The sequence below is a fragment of the Mobula birostris genome, chromosome 6 (assembly GCF_030028105.1).
Source record: "Mobula birostris isolate sMobBir1 chromosome 6, sMobBir1.hap1, whole genome shotgun sequence".
NCBI classification, from domain to species: domain Eukaryota; kingdom Metazoa; phylum Chordata; class Chondrichthyes; order Myliobatiformes; family Myliobatidae; genus Mobula; species Mobula birostris.
The window spans coordinates 162,892,965-162,920,918 of NC_092375.1; the positions used below are offsets into that span (position 1 = coordinate 162,892,965).

A 27,954-nucleotide genomic window follows, 5' to 3' on the forward strand; every position below is an offset into this window, starting at 1 on the left:
ATCTAACTGTCAGTCATATAATCCAGGCAAATAAATTTGTCAGTAACATTCACCAGTTTCATCTGTATACTGAAAAAAAAGCATAACAAAACCTCGCAGATAAAATTGTTTTCATTATAATGTGTGAAAATTTTACTAAGAATAATAATTCTAATAAAATAGGCAATAATTTAATTTTTAAGGAAACTGGTAACCAAAAATAATTATTTTGGTCTTCTTGAGCTCATCCCATTTGCCTGTTTCTGGCCCATATCCCTCTAAAAATTTCCTATCCATGTCTCTGTCCAAGTGTCTTTTATATGTGTAATTATACTTATCACCACCACCATCCCTAGCTGCTTTTGAGCTGAGACTACAAGAGATCTTTGATTAACTCTTCCTACTTCACTCCACTGATAGACTATCAGTTAATTTGTTTATCCACAATTTCATTAAAATAGAATTGCTATCCATTTGCGTCTTGCAACCTTACCTCCTCCTCGATCTAGTAAAGAGAAAAATATGCTTGCCTTCATTTTCTAAGCTGGTTTAATTTCTAAGATGCTCTTTTGCTCTATTTAGACAAATGTCATTGCTTATCACCAGTAACAATCAAAAGAGATGTTCAATCATTAAACTTGAATACTTCAAGTATTCCTATACTTCTGTAAGCCCTTATTGCTGGAGGAACCAACATTTATTGCCCATTCTTCATTGCCCTTTGCCTTTTCTTGTACTGCTGTGGTCATTCAGATGAAGGAGCTCTCTCGGTACTGAGTTTACAGCCAACAATTATGTAAATTCCAGAACTGGCAATATACTTCCTGAGTCAGTACAGCATGCGACTTGAAGGAGAACCAGTGCACTGCTGGCCTTGCCCATGTTAGTGATGGAGGTCGTAGGTTTGAGAGGAGCTGTCACAATAATCTGGATGAGGTCCTCCCCAGTTTATGGGCACCTGATTTCCATATAGCCTGTAGAGAAAAATACACATTTGGGAGATTGGTGGGATGGTGCTACACACATCTGCTGTATGGAAAATCTTCTTGGCCACACTTTCAACTTGCAAACTAACCCCTGACTCACATTCCACGGAAACGGAATGTCATAACTTCTATGTATATGCCTTGTAACTGCAATGCATTTTACAGATACTGATGCATAGTAGCAGCAGTGTGCACTGGTAAAAAGCATGAGTATTTAGGATATTTGATGGAGTGTTAATCATCCAGTGTGCTGTATTGTAGGTGGCACTGAATTTCATTCATCCAGGCAAGTGAAAAGTATTCCAGCAGGTCTCTGACTTGACTTGATATTTAGGATGGTGGATCACTTGCTGCAAGATACCTGATTCCTGACCTCTTTGTCACCATGGTATTTCTGTGAATTGCTCATAAAATATTGCCGTGTACTGCCTGCAACATTTTTAATTGCCGTTGACAGTGACTCTACTTTCTTGGAAGTTTGCTTAGATTCTACATCTTTTCAAAAACTTTTGAAACTTTTATAGCTGTACATAGAGAGTGTCGTAACTGGTTGCATCGCAGTCTGGTATGGAAACACCAATGCTCATGAACAGAAAATGCTGCAGATAGTCACAGACACAGCCTAGTCTATCACAGGTAATGCCCTCCCCGCTACTGAATATATTTACATAGAGCACTGCTGCAACAGCAGCATCCATCATCAAAGACTCCCACCATCCAGGCCATGGCCCCTTTTTGCTACTACCATTGGGCAGGAGTTACAGAAGCGTTGGGTAATAAAACCACTATGTTCAGGACTGTTGTTACCCCACAACCATCAGGCTCCTGAACTGGTGAGGTCACCTTCAGTCACCCCTACTCTGAACTGATTCTATGAACTACACACTTGCTTTCAAGCACCCTTTAAAACTCACGTTCTCAGTATTTTTATTACGTGCAGTTTGTCGTCATTTACCCATTGGTTGTTTATCAGTCTTTGTTGTTTATATGCAGTTTTTTTGCACATTCTATTGTATTTCATTTTTCCCTGTAAATGCCTGCAAGTGAATGAATTACAAGAATGTATATAGTAACGTATAATTGATTTCCTGGATGTTGACAGAGGAAGACTATGGCAAAGACTATGAAGGGCAGATACTTATCTCTCTTGTTTTAGATGTTTGGACCAAGGGCAGAACCAATGAAGTCTAGTTCCTGGTAAAACTCTAACTGGGTTGGTTATTGGTGTGTAAATGTGACAGTTGGCAATAGTTACTGCAGATTGATCAAAGAGTACAGTATAGGCAGTGCAAGTTTATATTTTGTCATACGTCGTTCAGATAGTTTGATGGAAACTCGAAGTTTCCATAATATATGAAAAACAGGTGAACTGTATTGGTGATATACACTTGTACTCCTTTGTGATACAATTTATAGCTATGTTGGCACATCTAGTAATTATTATTGTTGAAACCAGTTACCAAAAAATGGCTGAGAAGGTGACATTCATTATTAAGGACCTTCACCATTTAGGACAAGATCTCTTCTTGTTACTACCATTGAGAATGATCCTGAAGATCCACATTCAACATTCTTTACACACACACACACACACACACACACACACACACACACACACAAAATCAGGGGCGACGTGATAGTGCAATGGTCAGCACATTGCTTTACAGTGCCAGCAATTACTGATAGGGGTTCATTTCTTGCTGCAGCCTGTAAGGAGGCTGTACATTCTTCCATGACTGTGTGTGTTTCTTCTGCGTGCTGTGGCTTTCTTCTAAATTTAGGGTTAGTATATTGTGGGCATGCTTTATTGGTACCAAAACACAGCAAAACTTGCAAGCTGCCCAGCACAATCCTTGCTGATTGTATGTAACATGATGGTTTTCACTGTATGCCTTTCTGGTCATGATGGCGCCTGTGTACAGTGCTCCTTTGGTTGACATCTTCTGGATAGAGTATGAAATCTATAGACTATGAGGAGAACATGGCGCGACGGCAGTGCGCTCGGCCTCTCCGGTGATGAATATCTGTTACCTGTCATGTAGGGGACCGTGCACAATTCTGATTTGATGGAGATGGACGTGAGAGTGCGGAGGAACATCTGGAAAACTTCTGAAATGCCTGCTTCGCTACCGCTGCTACTGTGTGGTAACCTGAATCTCCGGAGCAGAAGGCCCCGAAATCCTCGGCTTTGCGTGTTTCAGCAGCTGGGGCGAGGTCGAAGGCGCTCGGCAGAGGATGGCGCTCGGGAGGCTGCATCAGAGGGGCTGGTCGGAGGCTCGAAGTTTTCAGACGGATGGACTCAGTGTCAGCTGTGGTCGGCTGCTTCCAAGGCATCGGCAAGTTGACGGTGCCTGAAGGTTTATGGCAGGGAGTTTCTCCCTTTTGCCGCCTGCTATCGGGAGCTCGGGAGTCAATCGACTCAGGGACTTTAGAAACTTTTTTTTTACCGTGCCCATGGTTTATTCTTCATCAAATTATGGTATTGCTTTGCACTGCTGTAACTATATGTTATAATTATGTGGTTCTGTCAGTGTTAGTCTTTGGTTTGTCCTGTTTTCTGTGATATCACTCCGGAGAAACATTGTATCATTTCTTAATGCATGTATGCATTTCTAAATAACCATAAGAGAGGACTGAGTGTTCTCATAATCTAAAATAATATATATCATTTTTCAAATGTCTTTTACACTTGTTTTTTATCTTGGGTGTGATCTTGGAACTTCTGGAGCCTGCGATTTGCTGTTTGCAGATCGCTTGGGTGTTCCAGTACCCTGCAGTTTTGAGAGCATTCAGGGAGGCAGAGGCAGAGTGTGTGAACCTCATGACGGGCAGGCCATGGGATCCAGCGCGAGCAGATCTTCAACTCCATTTTGCTGATTAATGCTTCCATTGTTTGCTGGTTAAAGCGACAAGGGAGCTTGAAACATCGAGGCGAATGTGGAAGTTTGGATTTCATTTGGGTGATTCAGTGCTCTGGAGTCTCCGAGAGGATTCTGAAAGGCAGAGGCAGGGTGCGTGAGCCTCATGGTGGGAAGGCTACAGGATGGGCGTGAGTCGATGTTTGAATCCATTTCGCCAGTTAAAGCTTCCATTGTTCACTGATTAAAGCGAAAAGGGAGTTTGAAACGTCAGGGCAAATGCAGAAGGTGTGCTCCAGCTGCCTGCCTTTTGATTGCTGAGGGTTGCTCTGCTATGGTACAGGAGGGGGGAGAGCCTGCCACTGTGTCCAGAGAATGTTACCCAGGTTTTCTGCATTTTGGATGTGGACTTGGACCATAGAAACCATAGAAAAACTACAGCACAGAAACAGGCCTTTTGGCCCTTCTTGGCTGTGCCAAACCATTTTCTGCCTAGTCCCACTGACCTGCACACGGACCATATTCCTCCGTACACCTCCCATCCATGTATCTCTCCAATTTATTCTTAAATGTTAAAAAAGAACCTGCATTTACCACCTCGTCTGGCAGCTCATTCCACACTCCCACCACTCTCTGTGTGAAGAAGCCCACCCTAATGTTCCCTTTAAACTTTTCTCCCCTCACCCTTAACCCATGTCCTCTGGTTTTTTTCTCCCCTTGCCTCAGTGGAAAAAGCCTGCTTGAATTCACTCTATCTATACCCATCATAATCTTATATACCTCTATCAAATCTCCCCTCATTCTTCTACGCTCCAGGGAATAAAGTCCACCTATTCAACCTTTCTCTGTAACTGAGTTTCTCAAATCCCGGCAACATCCTTGTAAACCTCTCTGCACTCTTTCTTATTAATATCCTTCCTGTAATTTTGTGACCAAAACTGAAGACAATACTCCAGATTCGGCCTCACCAATGCCCTATACAACCTCATCATAACATTCCAGCTCTTATACTCAATACTTTGATTAATAAAGGCCAATGTACCAAAAGCTCTCTTTACGACCCTATCTACCTGTGACGCCACTTTTAGGGAATTTTGTATCTGTATTCCCAGATCCCTCTGTTCTACTGCACTCCTCAGTGCCTTACCATTTACCCTGTATGTTCTACCTTGGTTTGTCCTTCCAAAGTGCAATACCTCACACCTGTCTGTATTAAACTCCATCTGCCATTTTTCAGCCCATTTTTCCAGCTGGTCCAAATCCCGCTGCAAGCTTTGAAAACCTTCCTCACTGTCCACTACACCTCCAATCTTTGTATCATCAGCAAATTTGCTGATCCAATTTACCACATTATCATCCAGATCATTGATATAGATGACAAATAACAATGGACCCAGCACTGATCCCTGTGACACACCACTAGTCACAGGCCTCCACTCAGAGAAGCAATTATCTACCACCACTCTTTGACTTCTTACATTGAGCCAATGTCTAATCTAATTTACCACCTCTCCATGTATACCTAGCAACTGAATTTTCCTAACTAACCTCCCATGCGGGACCTTGTCAAAGGCCTTACTGAAGTCTATGCAGACAACATCCACTGCCTTCCCTTCATCCACTTTCCTGGTAACCTCCTCGAAAAACTCCAATAGATTGGTCAAACATGACCTACTATGCACAAAACCATGTTGACTCTCCCTAATAAGTCCCTGTCTATCCAAATGCTTGTAGATTCTGTCTCTTAGTACTCCCTTCAATAACTTACCCACTACCGACATCAAACTTACTGGCCTATAATTTCCTGGATTACTTTTCGATCCTTTTTTAAACAACAGAACAACATGAGCTATTCTCCAATCCTCCGGCACCTCACCTGTAGACACTGACATTTTAAATATATCAGCTAGGGCGCCTGCAATTTCAACACTAGTCTCCTTCAAGGTCCGAGGGAATACCCTGTCAGGTCCTAGGGATTTATCCACTTTAATTTGCCTCAAGATAGCAAGCACCTCCTCCTTTTCAATCTGTACAGTTTCCACGATCTCACTACTTGTTTCCTTTAATTCCATAGACTACATGCCAGTTTCCTTAGTAAATACAGACGCAAAAAACCCATTTAAGATCTCCCCCATTTCCTTTGGTTCTGCACATAGCTAACCACTCTGATCTTCAAGAGGACCAATTTTATTCCTTACAATCCTGTTACTCGTAATATACCTGTAAAAACTCTTTGGATTATTTTTCACTTTGACTGCCAAGGCAACCTCATGTCTTCTTTTAGCCCTCCTGATTTCCTTCTTAAGTATTTTCTTGCACTTTTTATACTCCTCAAGCACTTTATTTACTCCCTGTTTCCTATACATGTCATACAACTCTCTCTTCTTCTTTATCAGAGTTGCAATATCCCTTGAGAACCAAGGTTCCTTATTCCTATTCACTTTGCCTTTAATCCTGACAGGAGCATACAAGCTCTGCACTCTCAAAATTTCTCCTTTGAAGCCTTCCCACTTACCGAACACATCCTTGCCAGAGAACAACCTGTCCCAATCCACACTTTTTAGATCCCTTCTCATTTCTTCAAATTTGGCCTTCTTCGAGTTTAGAACCTCAACCCTAGGACCAGATCTATCTTTATCCATGATCAAGTTGAAACTAATGGTGTTATGATCACTGGAACCAAAGTGCTCCCCTACACACACTTCCGTCACTTGTCCTAACTCGTTTCCTAATAGGAGATCTAATATTGCATCCCCTCTTGTTGGTACCTCTATATATTGATTTAGAAAACTTTCCTGAACACATTTTACAAACTCTAACCCATCTAGACCCCTAACAGTATGGGAGTCCCAATCAATATGTGGAAAATTAAAATCCCCTACCACCACAACTTTATGTTTCCTGCAGTTGCCTGCTATCTCTCTGCAGATTTGCTCCTCCAATTCTCGCTGACTATTGGGTGGTCTATAATACAAGCCCACTAATGTGGCCATACCTTTCCTGTTTCTCAGCTCCACCCATAAGAACTCAGTAGACAAGCCCTCTAATCTGTCCTGCCTGAGCACTGCTGTAGCATTTTCCCTGACAAGCAATGCTACCCCCCCCCCACCTTTCATCCCTCTGCCTCGATCACATCAGAAACATTGGAACCCTGAAATATTAAGCTGCCAGTCCTGCCCTTCCTGTAGACAAGTTTCACTAATTCCTACAACGTCATAATTCCACATGTCAATCCACGCCCTCAACTCATCCACCTTCCCCGCAATACTCCTAGCATTGAAATATATACACCTCAGAAGATTTTTACCACCACTCACAACCTTTCTATTTGCGGCTTTGCTTGAACTTTTAACATCATTTATTTTCACCCCAGCCCCACTATCAGCTTTGGCACTCTGGTTCCTATCCCCCTGCAAATCTAGTTTAAAGCCTCCCCAATAGCACTAACAAACCTCCCTGAAAGGATATTGGTTCCCTTGTATTTCAAGTGTAATCCGTCTCTCTTGTACAGGTCCCACCTGCCCCAGAAGAGGTCCCAATGATCCTGAAATCTGAAACCCTGCCCCCTACACCAGTTCCTCAGCCACTTGTTCATCCTCCAGAGCATCCTATTCTCACCCTCATTGGCAAGTAGTACAGGTAACGATCCTGAGATTACCACCCTCGAGGTCAACTTCCTACCAAGCTCTCTATAATCACTCTCCAGGACCTCCTCACTCTTCCTTGCTATGTCATTGGTACCAATGTGCACCACGACATCTGGCTGATCACCCTCCCACTTCAGAATGTCATGCAAGCGATCAGAGACATCCTTGACCCTAGCACTCAGGAGGCAACAAACCATCCTGGATTCTCTGTCACGACCACAGAACCTCCTATCTGTACCTCTAACTATCGAGTCCCCTATCACTACCGCTCTCCTCTTTTTCCACCCTCCGTTCTGCACTGCAGAACCAGACTCAGTGCCAGAGATCCGGCTACTGCAGCTAGTCCCAGGTAAGTCATCCCCCCAACAGTATCCAATGCGATATACTTGTTGTTGAGGGGAATGGCCACAGGGGAACCCTGCTCTGCCTGCCTATTCCTCTTCTCTCGCCTGACAGTGACCCAATTTCCTGTGCTCTGCTCCTTTGGCGTAACAACCTCCCTGTAGCTACTATCTATAATCTCCTCATTCTCCCGAATAATCCGGAGGTCATCCAGCTCCTGCTCCAGTTCCCTAACGCAGTTTGTTAGGAGCTGCAGCTGGATGAACTTCTTGCAGGTGTCGTTGTCAGGGACATTGGAGGTCTCCCTGACTTCCCACATCCTGCAAGAAGAGCATTCCAACATCCTGCCTATAGAATTTTTTTTGTATTCTGTGTTTTTTGCCTGATCTTTTTCCTTTTTTTTGGTGGGGAATGGGGGGGGTGGGGAGAGGTAGATCTGGAGGTTGATTTGCCTTTCCTTTCTTTCTTGGTTTCATGGCTAGCCAGAGAAGAAGAATTTCAGAGCTTTAGACTTTGATATAATCAATGAACCTTTGAACCTTTGTATGTTTCAATGCAAATGTGACAATTAAAGCTAATCTCTTTTTAAGATTTCTTAATGATCTGAAAACCTGGAAACACCACTACGTTATTCCTCTTTAGCACCATTTGTTTGGTTTTGCAACTTATAGTAATCTTTGTCTTGCACCATATTGCTGCCACAAAGCAATGCATTTCATGACATATGCCAGTGATAATGAATCTGATTCTGATTCTGAGTGGCAGCACCATCAATGGCCAGAGTTATTGAAAAGTAAAGGGGGCAGCAGGTTTCAATATTAGCACATGCACAACTAAATGTAGAAGATTGGCCTGTATGTATTAAGAGATTTTGTGCTTTATTATTAATCAACATTTGAAATTTAATCCTGGCTAACCAGGGATTCTGGACTTCAGAAATTCCACCAGCTATAGGAAGTTGAGGGCTGTTTGGTTATACATGGTATAGTACAGGGTTCCTTCTTGAAGCTATGCTTTAAGTCTTGACTGATAGGTGTGAGCTTGTTATCATAAAGTTAAACTACTAGTTTCCAGCTGTGGGCTGTATGAAAGCTCACTGGCAGTTATGGCTTTCTCAAACCAAAAATTGTCTGCTCCTCCATGGGTCTCCCACCTTTCTCTGCATAGTGGTCCAGGAACTTGTGTTGGAGCTCAGTGTGTCAACAGAAGCTCTTGATACTTGTGTCAACAGGTAGTGCCTCTAACGGCAACCTGGGCAACATCAGTGTCAGTTGACTACCACTTCTGAATAGTGGCAGGTCATGCATAAGGAAATGCAGGCACTGAGAAAGATTAATGTCAAGTTGGCGTCGGGCTGTGATGTCCATCAAGGTCATGGTTTAGTGTTAATTGTTTTTTATTTTTGTAGAGATGGGTTTGGGGGCAGTGAGGGCAGTTAGGGAACAGGTTAGAGTTTAGGAACAGGAATGAAGAGGCACAGTTGGAGGTCGGGGCAGTCAGTAAATGGGCAGTAGCTGATGGTCAAAGGTCAATGATCCCTGTGGACCAACTTCAGGTCGACAAATGCTGAGGACGAAGACCAGTGATCCCCATAGTTATTGATAGAGAATGGCAGACCCCAAGGATGAGAACTGGTGACCCCCCCCCCGGTCGACAAGTCCCAGTGTTGGAGGTCTGTGTGAACTGTGTGAATCCAGGGGTCAGGAGCTGGAGGTCAGATCCTGTAATCAGAGAGTCCAGGAGTTGATACACAGAGGTCAGTGAAGTTTGGAGGTCGAAGCCCCTGGGTCAATGTTTATGGAGGTCGGAGACCCGGTGTCCATGAGTCTGGACTGGAGATTAGAGGCTTGAAATCTGTAAGTCTGAGAGCCTGGGGTCAAGGATTAGATGCTGGAGCCCTGTACTGGGGTTGGGGGCCTGTCTGTATGTGTGAGTAGGAAAGGGTCTTCTTATGATGTTGTTACTGTTTCTTGTTGTTGTTGTTATATTCTTGTTTTGTTGTTTGTATTCTGCTAAACATGGAGGACATGCTGTGTTGGTGCTGAAATGTATGATGACACTTGCGGGCTGCCCCCGGTGCATCCTTAGGTGGTGTTGGTTGTTAATGCAAATGATGCATTTTACGGTATGTTTCACTGTAAATGAACCCTCTCACTGGGGCCTGTGTAAAAACTTGGCTTGTTAGCTAACCCTGCTAACAGCCACGTGACTGAGTGGGTAGAAGGCCACCTTCCATAAGTCTGAAGGTCAATATGATGTGGGTTCAACTAAACAGGAAAGTTGGAATGTTCCATGGAGGGATGTGAATCATGGTGAATGCTGTGTAAGTATTTGCCCCATGCAAAGTTATCATTTGCCAGAAAAATTATAGATCATACACCGGCATAAAATTACAAAGGAAATATACTTGCCAAATATTTCAACTTTAACAAACAATTAACAGAAAAAGAAAAAAAATAAAGGGGCCTAATACACGTAAATGTTGGAGTTCATTTCTGGAGTAGTTGGGTGTATCGCTTTACTCACGTGCTGAACCCATGTTCTGCATGAAAGACACCAGCCACAGTTCAAACATCCCTTGAAGACCTTCTCTAATGAACTGGCTAACTTAGCAGTATTGGCAGTTCCTCCTTGGAACTGTTCGTCTGCACAAAGCATTTCTTACAATGGAGTCTCTTCTTCGAGTGGCTTTCTGCAAGCATCTCCCCTTGTGCTCCACTCCACAGCTCCTGACCCCAAAAGCCCCCAGACCAGACTTCCAAAGCATCTCACTGGGCAAAAAGTTTTAACACATTACCAAAACAAACCTGATTGGCTGAAACAGCATTCCTGAGTTGGGCAAATGCTCCTTACCTTTAGCCAAAGCCGAAACACTAGTCTATGAAACTTACTAACAGGATACACTGCGTTTGCAGAAAACTGCTAAAATTAAAATACCTCACAGCGTAGCAGTAGAAATCTTAACTGGGCCATTACATGCATATAATAAATAAATGAATGTGAAAGCAATTAATCTTACAGTTTGCTTGGAGTAATATTTTGGACTGTGGAAGTGCATTAGTATAAGGAAGTGAACATTATTTCAGACATGAAAGTTAAAAAAAAAAGCAGCAAAATCTGGCAATCTGAAAGCAGAAATTGCCAAAAATACTAAGCAGGTGATGCATTAAAAGTGAGTCACAATACATTTCAGATCAAAGACCTGAAGGGGGAAAAGAGAAAACAAGAAAACAAATGACAGGTGTATGGAGGGCTATGGTCTGGGTGCATGTTGATTGGAGTAGGCAGTTTAAATGGTTCAGCACAGACTAGATGGGCCAAAGTGCCTGCTTCTGTGCTGTGTTTTTCTGTGACTCTGTAAGTTAGTTTCAGCAGTAAGGAAGGCAAGAGCATGATGGCAGGACGAGTAGAACAAACGGATGCCTAATAGGCTGAGACCAAATGGGTTAATGTGATACTGGGAAACACATGCTTTGTTATGTGTGAAACAAAGAAACATAATTTCCATTTGACTGTCACTTTAACCTTGTATTCATCATAGCAGAGAGATTTCCTCTGTTCTTTTATTCTCATTCTCTCTTGCTCTCATTTTCTACTTTTATTATTTTAATCATGTTCATCATAATCCTGAAATTTGCCTTAGTCTAGGTCTGAAGGTACAAAGTATTATAATTTTCCAGTACGCACTGGATCTCCAACCTCTTCTGGCTGTTGTGATATTTATCCATTGTCCCAGCTTCCTTCAACCGTTTTGTTTTTTAGTATTGTATTATAGTTTGGTTCTATTGAAGCTGCACTGATATTTAAGGGGAGCCTGTTGCTGTCTGAACAGTCTTGTACTGAACATGGTTTCATCAATTTTCTGGGTGTCTGCCACCTGTCAGGAGTTAAAGCAGGCAGCGTGCTGGTAGAAACAATGTGATCTCGGTAGTGTGAGATCAGCAAGCTCAGGTGGCTTGCCAGTTGTCAGAAAAGCTGGTCCAGTAGGTAAATAACTTGATATTTAAGTCACTAACATTGATATACAATATACACTGATACTACTTACATTGAAAATAGGTTACTTTTTCTGTCCCTTTTTGGTTGTTTCAAACAGATGGTTCAATTTTTAATCAGTTATTCAAATAAACGGCTCTTGAAAAGTATTACAATATTTGGAAGGTTATGACAATGTACATATTTTGTAACTACTTAAAATGGGGTCTGTACAAAATATATTTATGAGCCATTTTAAACAAAATCTGGGCATGTGCAAGAGCTCTCAACACAATTAGCATCAAGCGGATAAATCCGACTCTAATCCTGTTTACGGTCTGCATTGGACAGATGTGCCAAGATTGGATCAGACGAGGCCTCAGCTTAGTAATATTTAAACCGGCAGTAGTCTGTTGTACCTTCATTTAATGTCTGTGTTATATTACTGCCATTGTTAATACACATTGGTTATGTCTGTCGTAGCTCAATTTAGCTAGATGATTTTTGAAATTTACTAGAAATAGTGGGCTAATGAGACTTGTTATTCCTTGCAATTAAATTACCTTGTTTTAAAGGAATAGTAAAAGTAAATAGTTGCTAAAGAATCTTACGTAACTGACATTAATAGTTGTACCAAATCATTTTCAAGAACAGATGCTACCAAATAATTGGGCGGGCACTTTGAGTGGAGAGCTTTTGATCACATGAACTCTCAAAATATGCCAACATTCATGTAAGAGAAATAAGCTGCCCATGAATGATTGTTTCATTAGCCCTGTTTTCAGACTATACCAAGTATTTGTTGTCCTTTGGATGAAGTTGATTGCAGAATGTTTTCAGTTTGTTTTGTATTAATACTTTTGGTTCCCTAGTCAAAGGACAATAAGAAGACTAACATTGTATATACAAGTGGCTCTACATGCCATCAGGACAACTCATTAGATGTTTACCATACCAATGAATTCCTTGTGGAATGCTGTCACTTAATTTTAGGCAAGTTCAGCAGCCTAGTAGTGAATAACCCACCATCCATTCTTAAAGTCTTAACAAAATATCATGTAGTTTCTACATGAAGTAACATTTATAAAGCAGTCAGAGTTTTATCACGTTACCTGCAAGAACTTGACTAATTTTAAAGTATGTGATATTAATTTACTATACAAATTAATTGTTTATGTGTCTTAAGTACACCATACCTTAACCATTTCTTCCAGGCTAAAGCACCTTCCTGTCTAATCTTTCCTATTAATACTCTGTCATTTTGCATCTGGAATTACTTTTGTTAACAGAATACTTTCCAGATCAGTTCTGATTGCGTAGATTATTTTAAACCTTAATGGGCAGAATCTAATTCAGTTATTAATTTTGTATTTCTTTTGGTGGTTATTCTTTCATTCAAATATAATTGGACATGAGAAGGACAAACAATTTAACTTTTCTGGATGTTTATACATTTTCATGTGACAATGCGATAATGCAAAACAAGATGTATTGATGTCACCCCAACTCTCAGCTGTTGTGAAATAGATTTTGTTTGATTTTTGATTGATGTTTGAATTTATTATCGAAGTACAGATATGTCACCATATTCCAATAGCCATAATAGAATCAATGAAAGACACACCTAACAGGGCAGAGAGCCGGTGTGCAAAAGATGATAAACTGTGCAAATATGAAAGGAAAGAATAAACAATAAGTATTGAGAGCATGAGATGAAGAGTCCTTGAAGGTGAGTCCGTAGGTTGTGAGTACAGTTCAGTGATGGGCCGAGTGAAGATGAGTGAAGTTATCCACTCTGGTTCAAGAGCCTGATGGCTGAGGGGTAATAACTGTTCCTTAACCTGGTGGTGTGAGTCTTAAGGCTGCTTACTTTCTTTCTGATGGCAGCAGTGAGAAGAGAACATGACTGGGGTGTGGGGGGGGGTGGGGGGGTGGGGGGGGGGGGAGTCCCTGATGATGGAGACATGGTGAGAAAATACCAGCTGAAATGGGACTAGCTACTGGATTCATAAATAAATATCTTGTATTGAATGAATGAATAGTCACATGATTAGACTGATTTAATTTGGTCTATGTACCTGTGTAGCTTCGTAATTGTAGAATAATAATGGCCCATTTGGTTTGTTTTATCTGTGTGGTATCTAATTTGGAGTCAATAAACTGGACCCACTCCCTGCTCTTTCCAGCCTGCCAATATTTATTCAATTCTCTTCCAAATTCGTTTTTTTTTATTTTCTCTCATTGTTCTTTCAGGTAGTGTATTCAGGAACTTAATAATTTGCTCTATAAAATAATGTTTCCTAATGCTCTCTTCTGGTTTGGTGGTCAATTTCATCAAATCTTAAGGTGCTTACTTTCAGGAAAAGGCATTCCATCTTTAGTTCATTTGAATTTTAATAATTTGTCTAATATTTAAAAGAAGCCCATTCTCAAATTCTTTTAATGGAGTCAATAAAATCCCAAATTCTGGGAAAATGACAATAGAGCCCAGTGAATTCTGATGAATCAATTGTGGTGTTTGGAGATTTGGATCATAGTTATGCTTTTCTGTCTTAGATATCCATTAATGTTTTACCAATGTAAAATTGGCTTGAAGAAACCACTTAGTTTGCGTAAGCCTGATGATATGAAACACAAATTGTGTAAACATACATGTTTCATTAGAAGAAGGGTAATATATCTGTTCTACTCATCGGTCAGTTTGACTATAGGGGTGAAGTCCAGTGAAACTTCCATGATTTAAGGTAGCCTATCCTACTTTAAGGAGGATGTCTTTCAGGAACACAGCCTTTTGTTTTGGATTTCTGAAAAATAACTTCTGTCAGTAATCCTCATTTCTCCTCTTGATTCTTCAAAGTAGTTTTGCAAGTCTTACTGGAGAATTCACCCATTTGAATGTATATGCCCCACCCTTTGACCACCAATTGCAGGGCATGTGAATAATTTAGGTTCTACTCCTAGAACCTGCCAGCAGTGCAAAAATTAAAACAGAAATTTCATCAAAGATGCTAACAGCTATTTTTTTTTATGCAGCTGTGAAGAACTCCATAATAGTCAAACAGCAACTAGGCTCTCCATACCACAGAACCTTTACCCTTCACATCACCTCTTTAGCAATAATGGTTCTCTTGCAATTACAGTCCCTTTTCCTGCACACGTTATTGCCTGCTCTCACCATGCACCCTATATTAAGCACCACAGAATCTTTTCAACCTGTCAATAACTGCACACTAACACAATCTGACTTTTCTTGCTGGCAGACAACAGAAGGGAGATGTCAGAAACTGTAGGAGGGCCAGCAGTTAAGCAAAGCAATGGAAGAGGCTACCATAGAGATTGTTGGCAGAGAGAGAGCATGAAATCAGGCAGATGGCATTGACAGAGGATGCATCCTGAAGGAAATTTTGCAATCTATTTTTTTGTTGGTTACAATAAATCATTAATCTATTTGAGGATTCTACTGATCTTCCATTGTCACCCTTGGGGGAATTCAGCAATACCCTCAGGGAATTAATGATCTGATTGTAAGGGATTATGTTTCTGCATATTCTGGGAGATTGGGTGGAGTGCTGGCAGATGGAAAGTGTTAGGTGATGCATTTTAGGAAATCGAACTGGATAGGGCATGCACTGTAAATGGTAGGGCACTAAGGGCTGTTGATGTATGACGGTTTGGGGTTTAAGTCGAGAATTCCCTGAAAGTGGCAACAGAGATAGGTAGGCAGTGAAGAAGGCCATAACATGTTTGCCTTCTTAGGTTGAGGCACTGAATATAGAACTTGTAACAGGTCTACAAAACATTTAAGGTATTGCGTGCAGTTCTGAACATCACACTTTAGGGAAGATGTGGTTGAAATGGAGTGAGTGTAAAGGAAATTAGCCAAAATTTTGCCTGGAGTGAAGGACTTTAGGTAGGAGAGAGAAGGGTCTTGGCTGAAACTTTGACTGTTCATTCCTTTCCATAGATGTTGCCTGAACTGCTGAATTCCTCCTGCATTTTGTGTGTTGCTTTGGATGGATGGGGTTTGTTTTCCTTTGAGCAGGCTGAAGGGTGACCTGTTAGGTATATAAAATTGTAAGAGATATATAGACGGATTTAATTGTCAGAATCTTTTTCTATAGCAGGGGTATTAAAGTCATGAAGGCAAAGGTTTGAGATGAAAAGGAGGAGTTTTAAAGAAGATTTGCGAGAAAGTTTTTACACAGAGGGTGGGAACTTTCTGGAGGAGATAATGGAGTCAGGTACAATCATTTAAGAGAAATTTTGGTAGGTACTCAAATAGGCAAGGTATAGAATGTTAATGGAGAATGGGATTACATAGATGGGGAAAAAGGATAGTATTTCTGTGCTATATAACTCCCATTCTATGACTCTATTTCTGACTACATTAAATGCCATTCAACCACTGCACTTTCTTGTTGGCTCATCACTTGTTTCTCTTTCAAGCATTTTACCAATTCTCCTTTGAAGATTACAAATAAGCCCAGTTCCAATAACCTTTCAGGTAATTTAGTTTAGAATGCAATAATTTTCTCAAAATTCCCTTATTTGTTCTTGTTATTTCATGCTCAATATTTATTATGATAGATTAATATCTGCATTTGCACAATTTGTTAACATTGTTTACTGTTACTTTTCTGTAGATTTGCTGAGTATGCCACAGAAAAAGAATGTCAGGGTTATATGTGGTGACATGTATGTACTCTGATAATAAAATTTTACTTTGAACCCTGGATGCATAGGGTTATCATACAGCTACTTTTGCTTGTCTTGCATCTCTTTTTCCAGCATTGCTTCAGCTGGAGTAAAAGAATGCCTTCCAGGAGACATGGTGTTTCTCCCTAAGCCATCATGGCATCATTCAGATTGAGCACCCTATTATGCTTGTCATTGGAGTCTTTGCATATAGTTTTGCCTAATGCAGAGGGCTCAGCTGAGGAGCTCTGGAAACTTCATGTGAGTGGCAGTACATGCTTTCTGTAGTAGGAAAGCTGACTAGCTCATAGTACCGAGATCTAGACTGCTGTCCAGCAGCTTTGGTCAAGCTTCTTGAGATCATTTGACTATGGGTGTTGTTTTATATAATACCTAATATACTTCCACCTGACTTGCTGAAGTTACATGCAATGTTCCCTCTATTTTTTTTAACAACTGTGCGAACCAACCATTGCTCTGAGCAGGAAATTTTTACATGGCCTGAAAATTGCGCAGCAATTTAAATGTTTAAATGTGAAGAAAATTCCAGCTGTCTGTCAATAAAGGCTATGTGCATGGAGCATTTCAGTTACTGCATGGCTGTGCACCCACGCAGCTCACAGGGAACAGTGGTTACAAGCATTGTATCTTGCCATACAGAAGTTCTCTATGAGAAGCCTGAACCAGAATGAGCACATTAAAATGTGGATAAGTCTATTCAATCTAGAATTCATGATATTTGTTGATACTGTGATTAGGTAGAAATATGCACTGGTGTTTGAGATGAGTGTAGTTCTAAGGTGGGAATGATATTATTTCAACAGTTGATGGGAAGGAGTAGGTTTGTAATGCTAAAGAAATTCTTGATCCATAATTGAAGAGCTGAATTTGATGTGCTTAATTTTTCTATGGCATCTAATGTGTCCTTTGCTTTTGTAGATCTTAAACCAAGTACCTGGCTTTTCCAGCTATAAGCTCTTGATTTTTCCTGAATATTGACTTATTTTTAATAAATAGAATTATTTTTTCAAAGATCAATTATGTTTTGAAATTAATGTAAATTTAAATACCTCCAAGAGAACCACAGCCTTGTCGTAGAGTTTGGAGGCTGGCATGCCTCAATGACTAGGAGAGCTATATTGGCTGGAGTTAGGGCCTTGTGCTTGGCTGTGGTAGGGTTACCCATGCCAATCAGATCAAAGTTATAGCCCAGACTAACAGTGGTCCACTGGTCCATCAGGTTTGGGGGTTCAGCTCAGGGCTAACAACCCTGACTGGTCAAAAAACAGTTGTTACGGAAACAGCAATGAAGAATCATTCCACACAGACAGAGATGGAGGTCCTTCATTTCTGCCTTAAACGCTCGTGGCATAGCAGGCAGTAAGTAAGTAAATTTAAATAAGAAACACTGAAATACTAAGAGGCATTTGAAAATATGAAAAAATTAAAAATAGTAAATTACTTAATACCTCTGCTGACATCAGTTTTATCTCTGTTCTTAGCAAATATCAGAAGTTTAATAAGATAGTTCTTAATCTCAGGAAGTTGTGGATCATGTATACACACAATGAACAAGTCTCCTAATTTCCCTTTTGGTAACACTGGCTTAGCCCTTACCTTGGCTCATCCACTGAATGCTATCCATGCCTTTGCTTTCTCTGGAATTCATAGTACTCCAAGTTGGTCTCCTTTCTTCCATCCTCTGTAAAAATGAAATCATCCAAAAGTCTCACACATAAAAGTTGCTGGTGAACACAACAGGCCAGGCAGCATCTCTAGGAAGAGGTACAGTCGACGTTTCGGGCCGTATGTTCGCCGGCAACTTTTATGTGTGTTGCTTGAAATTCCAGCATCTGCAGATTTCCTCGTGTTTGCGTCATCCAGAAGTCTGTTGTCCATGTCCTAACTCACTGTAAGTTTCCTTTGCCTTTCACTCCTCTGCTTTCTGAACCACATTGGCTCCCTGTCAGCAGTTCTTCACTTCGAAAAGCTCCAGAACCTTGGCCTTCATGCCTCCCTCTACAGCTGGATCCTTAGCTTCCTAACTGGAAGACCACAATCTGCAGATTGGAAATAATATTTTCACCTCACTGACACTCAACACTGGCACACCTTAGGGAATTGTGCTTTGCCCACTGCTCTACTCTCTCTGCACCCATGAATGTGTGGCTAGGCACAGTCCAAAATCTACCTATAAATTTGCTGATGATATAACCATTGTTGGCAGAACCTTAGGTGATGACAAGAGGGCATATAGGAATGAGGTATACCAGCTAGTTGAGTGGTGTCACAGGAACAACCTTGCTCTCAGTAAGACCAAAGAACTAGTTGTGGAATTCAGAAAGGGTAAGACAAGGGAACACACATCAGTACTGTGAGAGGGATCAGATGTGCAAAGAGTGAGCAATTTGAAGTTCCTGGGTGTTAATATCTCTGGGATCTAACTTGGACCCAACATATTGATGCAGCTACAAAGAAGGCATGCAGCGGCTATGTTTCTTTAGGAGTTTGAAGAGATTTGGTATGTCACCTAAAACACTTACAAATTTCTACAGATTTACCACAGAGAACATTTTAACTGATTGCGTCACCTCCTAGTATGGGGGGGTGGGTGCGGTTTGCTACTGCACAGGATTGAAGTAAGCTGCAGAGAGTTGTAAACTTAGTCAGCTCCATCATGGGCACTAGCCTCTGTAGTATTCAGGATATCTTCAAGAGTGATACCTCAAAAACCCAGTAAAGACCCCCATCACTCAGAACATGCCTCCTTCTTATTGCTATCATCAAGAACGAGGGACAGATGCCTGAAGGCACACATTCAGTAATTCAGAAACCGCTTCTTCCCCTCTTCCATCCAATTTCTGAATGGACACTGAACCCATGAACACCATCTCACTACTTTTTTTATTCCTATTTTTTGCACTAATTTAGCTATTTAATATATATATATTTGCATATTATCATTTGCATTTTTTCTCTATTATTATGATTTGCATTGTACTGCTGCCACAAAGTTAACACATTTTATGACATATGCTGGTGATGTTAAACTTGATTTTGATTTTGATTCTGATTCTGAATTAATACATTGATGTCCGCAGTCCCTAAATAAGTACTTCTATTTTATCCACACAACTATGAAATATTCTCATAGTGGTTCATCAGTTGGAAACACTGATATTATGTTTCTGTCCACATAAATGCTCTCTCACCTTAATTTTGGTATAGATTTTCATGTCATTCATGTTCTACTTGCTTTTTAAAAATAAGCCTTGTCTGACCAATGTTTGTTGAGCTAATCTTTAATACTAAAATGAAGTTGATGAACATTCTATACAGTTCCATACCTTTAATAATGCCCTTTGTGTAGTATATTTTTGTGGCATAGTAAATGCACTTGCCCAGTTACTGATTTATAATTACTTCATAAAAATATAGTCTGTTTTTTTTCAGTTCGTTCGACTGTGTAATCCACAACAAATGTGGTGTTCACTTATATGGTAAAATTGCACCTTGAATAATTCATTCTTCTGTTTGAGACATTTTAAGGCAGGAGTTCCCAGGCTGGGGTCCGCAGATCCCTCGGTTAATGGTAGGGGTCCGTGCATATAAAGAAAGGTTGGGGACCTCTGTTTTAGAGGCAAGAGCTATAAAAAGCCCCTTTTTATGGGAAAACAGATAGCTGAGAATATCAATACTTTAAAATTTTAAAATCAGTTGCTTTTCAGAAATTTATAAAATTTGAATGAAAATTTAATGCATATTTTCCATTAAGTTAAATCGTTTATTAGAGAAAAAATTGTAATGAAGAGTAAAATTAAATGAAAGGGAAACAAGGCATGGGAATAAATGTATCTCTTTTAGGATTGGCAGTGGTGACCTGTGGGGTATTGTTAGGAAGAGTACTTGGGTCCCGGCCATTTATAATCAATATTTGGCTGACGAGACAGTTGTCATATTTCCAAGTTTGCTAATGATACAAAACCAAATGGGATTCTGAGTGGAGCGTGGGGTGTAAAGAGGCTTCAAGGTATTATAGACAAACTAAATGAATAGGCAAGGACACAATAAGTGGAGTCTGATGTTGAAGAAATGTGAGGTCATCCACTACAGTGCATAAAACAGATTTTTGGAATGGTAACAGATTAGCAAGTTAATGTTCAAAAGGACTTAACAGTCCTTGTACATAAATTAGTGAAAGCTATCATGCGGATGTAACAAGCTATTAAGAAAGCAAGGAACATATTTTATTCAGATACAGCACAAAATAGGCCCTTCTGGCCCTTTGAGCCATGAGGACAACAATCCCCCAATTTCATCTTAGCCTAATCACGGGACAATTTTTTTTTACAATGACTAATTAACCTAACAACCAGTATGTCTTTGGACTGTGGGAAGAAACCGGAATGCCCAGAGGAAACCCACACAGTCATAGGGAAAACATACAAACTCCTTGCAGGCAGTGATGGGAATTGAACCAGGGTTGCCGGTACTATACCACTACACTACCATGATAAATTTTATTATGAAAGGATTTGAGTATAGGAATGAAGATACTTCACTGTAATTGTATTAGTATTGCCACATGTAGCAAAATGTTTGGTTGTGCATGCCATCCAGACAGAACTGGGTTCTATAGTGCTGCTGTCTGTAAGGAATTTGCATGTTCTCCGTTTGACCTTGTGGGTTTCCTCCAGGTGCACTAGTTTCCTCCCGCATTCCAAAGATGTACGGGTTAGTAGGTTAATTGGTGACATGGGTGTAATTAGGTGGCATGGTCTCATGGGGGTGGAAGGGCCCATTGCTGTGCTGTATCCCTTAGAAAATAAATATATTTACACTGAGGCCGTAAAAAGACAGGAGAATACAGAACATATTGTTGCAGGTACAGAGAAAGTGCAGTGCAGGGAGACAAATAAAATGCAAGGACCATAATGAAGTAGATTGGAAGTTCAAGGGTTCATCTTTTAGTGTCTGTTTAAGAGTTTGATATAGTGGGATAGAAACTGTCCTTGAGACTGGTGGTCTGTGCTCTCAGGCTTTTTTACCTTTTGCCTGAGCGGTAAGGAGAGAGAATAACCAGGGTGCAAGTGATCCTTGATTATGTTACAAACACAAGAAGATCTGCAGATGCTTGAAATCCAAAGCATCACACTCAAAATGCTAGCGGTCATGGAGTAAACAATCAATGTTTCAGGCAAAGACCCTTTTTCAGGACTGAGAAGGAAGGGAGAAGATGCCTGAACAAAGTGGGAGGGGGAGGGAAAGAGGCAAGCTGGAAGGTGATAGGTGAAGCCAGGTGGGTGAGAAAGGTCAAGGGCTGGGGATGAAAGAATCTGATAGGAGAGGAGAATAGACAATAGGAAAAAGAAAAGGAGGAGGGGACCCAGGGGAAGTAATAGGCAGGTGAGAATAAGTGGAAAGTCATAGTGGGAAATAGGAGGAGTGAATTTGTTCACCAGAAGGAGAAATTGATATTCATGCTATCAGGTTGCAAGGTACCCATTTGGAATATAAGGTTTTGCTCCTGCACCCAGAGGTGCTCTGCAATTTCTTACAATCATGGGCAAAATGTTTGCTAAACCCAGCTCAGATGCATCTCAATAAGAGGTGCATCTATAAAAATAGGTAAAATTTTAAAGAGCACGTGGAGTAGTGTGTGTAGCTTTGATCTCCTTACTGAACAATTAGGCTTGCCATAGTGGGAGTGCTGTAAAGATTCACTGGATCAGGCCCTGAGATGGCATGCTGGACAAGGCAAGATTGATACAGTATGCCTGTATCCTTCCAGAGTTTTGAAGAATGAGAGGAGATCTCAGTGAAACTTATAAAACTCTAACAAGGCTGGACAGGGAGAATTTTATCCTGGTTGCCATGGTCACCCTCTATCATAAGGGCTAAGTCATTTAGGACCAGTAAAAAATTTTTCACTCAGTGATGAATCTTGCAGGACTTGCAGTGATGTGGTCATTGACTTCTGTCAAAGTGGAGACATAGATTTCTGGATAATAACGAAATCCAGGAATATGGAGATAGTGCAGGGAAAAGGTTGAAGTTCAACTGCAATGTTTATCATTTTGTGTATTATTTGCAGCAATGTAGTCATGCACAAAATCCAATCTAGCGGCTATGTAACATATGGAACACAATTTAAGAAAGAGCCACCTTTTGTGTAGAATATATTAAACAATAGATGTGTACAAGTTGTAACATAATAGTATTTCATTGTTTACACATTATATTGAAACATTCCAGTCTGAGCTCAAATCTGATTTCATTTATGAATGATTTAGAGGTTTACATTATGTTACGATGATCATCACACATATTGCAGTGTGTTTTGGGTTTTAAAATTGAAAAAAAATTAAGTCTATTACTAATTTAATATTAGACTGCTGCAATCAATAGCCTGTAACTTCCCTTTTGGACCTGAGGTTTGGTTGATTTAAGCGCCAGGCCAGATTGAAAAGGTCAGGGTGTTCGGGATTAGAGGTGAGAGACGGGCCGGTGTTCAGCTCACTGCTCTGCAAGGTTTACTCATTTCTGCAGTGAACTGAGTCTGTGCCCTGGAATTAGTGGGCTCCTGAATCGTCTGTTGTGATGACTACTGTCTTTGAGGCTGTGGATTCACTTTGGTGAACTTCACTTATGAATGTTATTTACTACTACTACTACTACATCGACTCAGGCCTAGGGGGCTGGCGTTGGGCAAGGCAATGTTATTTGCTTATTTTTATTGTTTGCGCAATTTCTTCTTTTTTTCTGCACATTGAACGTCTGATGGTCTTTTTTAAAATGATTTCTATTGGGTATTACTGTTTTGTGGCTGCATGTAAGGAGATGAATCTCAAGGTTGTATATGGTATACGTGCTTTGATAATAAATGTACTTTGAACTTAAGTGAACAAAGCATCTTATAAGATGTTTCTAGAAGAAAAATACAATACTGTACAGATGTATAGAAAATATGAGGTTAAAAAAGGGCAAAGTTACAGTAAAACAATGTGTGAGCTTGTGAAAGACAATGAAAGCTCAAAAAAGCAAAGAATCAGACACGGGAAAAGTGAATGGGAAAGCTAGGAGGAAGACATTATTCTTGATCAAACCCTTGTGCGATAAGATAATAGAACTTTCAGGTGAGGCAATGCTTCACTTGTGAATCTGCTGGGATCATCTATTGTATCTGGTGCTTCCGATGCCGCCTCCTCCACATTGGTAAAACCCATCGTAAATTAGGGGTCCGCTTCATTAAGCACCTCCGCTGCTTCCGCCAAAAACGAAACTTCCCAGTGGCCAAACATTTTAATGCCAATTCCCATTCCCTTTCCAACATGTCAGCCCATGGCTGCCTCATGTGCCAAGATGAGGCCATCTTCAGGGCGGGGAAGCAACACCTTATATTCCATCTGGGTAGTCTCCAACCTGATGGCATGAATATTGATTTCTCCGTCTGTTAAAAAGTTTTTTCCCTCCCCCTCCCCACTTCTTCTATTCCCCAATCTGGCCTTTTACCTCTGATCAATCGCCTATCACTTACCCCCTGGGTCCCCTCCTCCTTCCCTGTCTCCTATGGTCCACTCTCCTCTCCTTTCAGATTCCTCCCCCTTCAGCTATTTACCCTTCCCACCCACTTGTCTTCACCTATCTCCCTTTAGCTAGTCTTATTCCCATCCCCACAACTTTTTATTCTGGTGCCTCCCCTCTTCCATTCCAGTCCTGAGGAAAGGTCTCAGCCTGAAACGCTGACTGTTTATTCATTTGCTGAGTTCTTCCAGCACTTTGTATCTGTTGCTTTGAACCTTCAGCATCTGCAGACTTTCTAGTGTTTATAACAGAGCGGGTAACTAATTGATTTGTAAATGGCAAAATATCTCCAGATTGATACTACGTTTTTTGATGCAGGTGATGATGCACTCATTTCCCAACGTCATGCAGAATTTGTGGAACTAAAAGAAGTTTTTGCTGTGAAGATGAAACGTCGACGATCGGTGAAACAGTATAAAGGAGGAACTCTGTTAGGAATCGCCATTTTTGTGTGTGTGAGCAAAGGGCAAAATAAACTCAAACACCGTATTATTCATCTAAGCAACTTAAGTGAAGACCACTGCAACCTTTGGTTTAAATATCTGAAAGATATTCTGAATGGTAAGTACTGAGGCTTAGTGTGACGATGATATGCCTAAGAATATATATTGTACAGTTTCATAGAGAGTGGTACTGTTTCTCAGCAAAAGAAGTTGCAAAATTAGATATATCTGTCGGATAACTTATTCACATGTCACCAAAACAGAAGAGAATTAATAGTAATCTAAGAATGTTCCCTTCTGTTTGTTCATAACGTATAACTTCATGAAAGTTATTATGAAGCTAAGAAAGACTCATGCAATATAAGAAATGCTGTGCCTGTAAGAAAAATGTTTTGCTATTCTACTTTTACATTCCAGGTTCAAAATGTACTGCAAGAAAATATTGAATTGCAGTCTGTGGATTGGGTCACTGCTATTGTATTATTTATTGTTCTTTACTTGGGCTTCACACAAAGATACTGTTAGACTTAAATTGGAACTCCTATTGATGGAAAAGTAAAATGCTGCAGTCTAGAACGTGGCCGTTCAGTTATTTGTATTTGTGCTAAACTATTTTTAAAAAGTTCAGTAATTATTGACCTTAAATTTCTTTATAGTTTTCTGAAACTTATCTTATTTGCTTTTGCATTTTAATTTTCAATTGACTTCAACTACCCTTTCAGCCGTTTGATTCCAGATCACTGTTTAAGAAACCCTCATCATATGCAATTATGTTAAATCTACATCCTTTGGTTATTGACTTTCCCACTGGAAATAGTTTCTCCTTATTTAATGTATCTAAACCATTTCTTGATGCTGAATAGTTCCATAACCTTCTTTGCCTTGGGGAAAGTGGAAAACAGTAACTACTTCTCCATTTAATTAATGTTCATTAGTACTGAAGTCATGCAATAAATCTCTTCCACGTTCCCTCTAAGCCACTAACATACAATCTAAATTTTAACCTTCAGAGTTCATTGGAAACTTGTATCCAGAAACCATGTATCTCCATAGCAACACACAGAAAATGCTGGAGGAACTCAGCAGGTCAGGTAGCATCTATGGAAGTGAATAAACAGTGTATGTTTTGGGTTGAGATCCTTCTTTAGGATTGGAAAGGAAGGGGAGAGACACCAGAATAAAAATGTGGGAGGAAGGGACGGAGGGTTAGCTAGAAGTTGATAGGTGAAGCAAGGTAGGTGCGGGGGGGGGGGAATGAAGAAAGAAGTTGGGACATGATAATTGGTAGAGCAAAGGGCTAGAGAAGAAGCAGTCTGATAGAGGAGAGTGGACCATGGGAGAATGGAAAGGAGGAGAGCACCAGGGAGAGGTGATAGGCAGGTGAGGAGAAGAAGTAAGAGGCTAGAATGGAGAACAGAAGAAGAAGGAAGGGGGAGGGGAAATTACTGGAAAGAGAAATTAATATTCATGCTATCAGGTCAGAAACAATGTGCTTCTCACCTGACCTCATGACTTCCATTGCAAGCATTGCCAATTTTAATTAGCTCCCCTATTTTGTTCTGTGTGTTGTTTCTATTGCTCTCTATTATAATGACAACTTTGCCTTTTGATTCTTCTGCACCACTGCAATTGTGACCTTTTGCACATTTCTGCTTTTACTTGCTCCATATGGATTACCAATATGGAGTAGTTAAAGGCAGAGAGATGCAAACGCTCAGAATCGCCGGAATGCAGAAGATCTGGAAAGGGATGCTGACCGTATAGGAGAGGGGAGCTGCAATAGCAGATGTGTGCTGAGCTCTGAATCTGCTGCTCTAGCTGGGTGAAACTTGTTCTAATAACAAAAAAATTGCTGTCAAACATTGGTTTAACCAGGGTTGAGCAATTTTGTGGAGTTTTCTGGATGTCTAAGTGCTCATTAGGAAATTTTATTTCCTTCTTTTCCAGCAGCAATTTCTTTTTCTGTATTTCTAAAGCAGAATAAAACTTCAAATAATGCCAGCATTGTTACAACATTCAAGATCAATCTACAGCAAGATTTTTAAAAATCTGATTAGTTTGAAGGACACCAGTTTTTATTTATATATAGTATACTCCAAACAGAAATGGTGTGCACATAGAGTAGGTTAATCTGTGAACCATTAGTATGTGGTATAGCAGAAATTAAAACACAAATAAGCACAAAATTGAGGCTTGCTTTCCTGTGAGATGTATCTCATCCATAAGATGACGTTAATGTGCGATCTTTCTGAGGTGGATGTAAGAGATCTCATGTCCCTATTTGGAGAGAAGCAAGGTAGTTCTCTCAAAGTTGTAATATAATCGATTTATGAACGGTTTATGGCACAGAAGGAGACCATTTAGCCCACAAATCTGTGGCTCTTTATGGAGCAGTTGTTGTGACTGTCGTCTGAGTCACTGGACAGATCCTGAAGCTGGTGATACTTTATATTCATTATTCATCACGACAAGCAGGCATTCTCCTGCAGACCCTTTTAGCAGAATCTTCCAAACGAAAAGTACATCACCCTTAAAAATCAGGTTGGTGCTCTGTCCCAAAAGAAGGACTTTGTAGAATTCCTACAAGAGGGCTTTTTAGTGCAGCCTGTGGTTAATCCTGCTAGGGGAAAGGAAGTTCTGGATTGGGTGTTGTGTAATGAACCAGATTTGATTAAGGAGCTTAAGGTAAAGGAACCCTTTTGAGACAGTGATCATAATATGATAGAATTCATCCTGTAGTTTGAGATGGCAAAGTTAAAGACAGATGTATCGGTATTACAGTGGAGTGAAAGAAATATGGAGGCATGACATCGGAGCTGCTTAAAGTTGATAGCAAGGCAAAACAGCATGCTGGAGGTTTTGAGAGCAATTCAGAAGGTACAGGTGAGATTCTTTCCAAAGAATAAGAAATATTCTAAAGGGAGGATGAAGCAACTGTGGCTGACAAAGGAAGTCAGAGACAGCATAAAAGCAGAAGAGAGGGCATACAATAAAGCAAAAATTAGTGGGAAGTCTGAGGATTGGGAAACATTTAAAAATGAAAAGAAGCAATTAAAAAAGAAATAAGGAGAGAAAAGATGAAATATGTAGGTAAGCTAGCCACTACTATAAAAAAGGATACCAAAAGGTTTTTTCAGATATATAAAGATTAAAAGAGAGGCGAGAATGGATATCGGGATAATGGAGAGGTAGTAATGAGGGACAAAGAAATGGCGGACAAATTCAATAACTATTTTGCATCTTCACTGTGGAAAATACTAGTAAGTATACTAGAAATTTGAGCGTGTCAGGGCAGGGGGCAGGTGTGAGCATAGTTATTATCACTAAGGAGAAGTTGCTTGGGAAGTTGAAAAGTCTGAAGATAGATAAGTCACCTAGACCACACCCCAGGGTTCTTAAAAGGCTAGCTGAAGAGATTGTGAAAGTATTAGTAGTGATCTTTCAA

The 27,954-nt window shown here is 40.4% G+C and overlaps 1 protein-coding gene across 2 annotated transcripts in view; it reads left to right on the plus strand.

Annotated features, from left to right (window-relative positions):
* Positions 1-27,954, plus strand: part of cerkl (CERK like autophagy regulator) — a 210,834-nt gene that overhangs the window by 41,826 nt on the left and 141,054 nt on the right. For both annotated transcript variants that reach the window (XM_072261766.1, XM_072261767.1), the window contains exon 2: positions 24,385-24,627. In XM_072261766.1, coding sequence (XP_072117867.1) covers positions 24,385-24,627 — 243 coding nt within the window. The remainder of the gene's footprint in view (positions 1-24,384; positions 24,628-27,954) is intronic.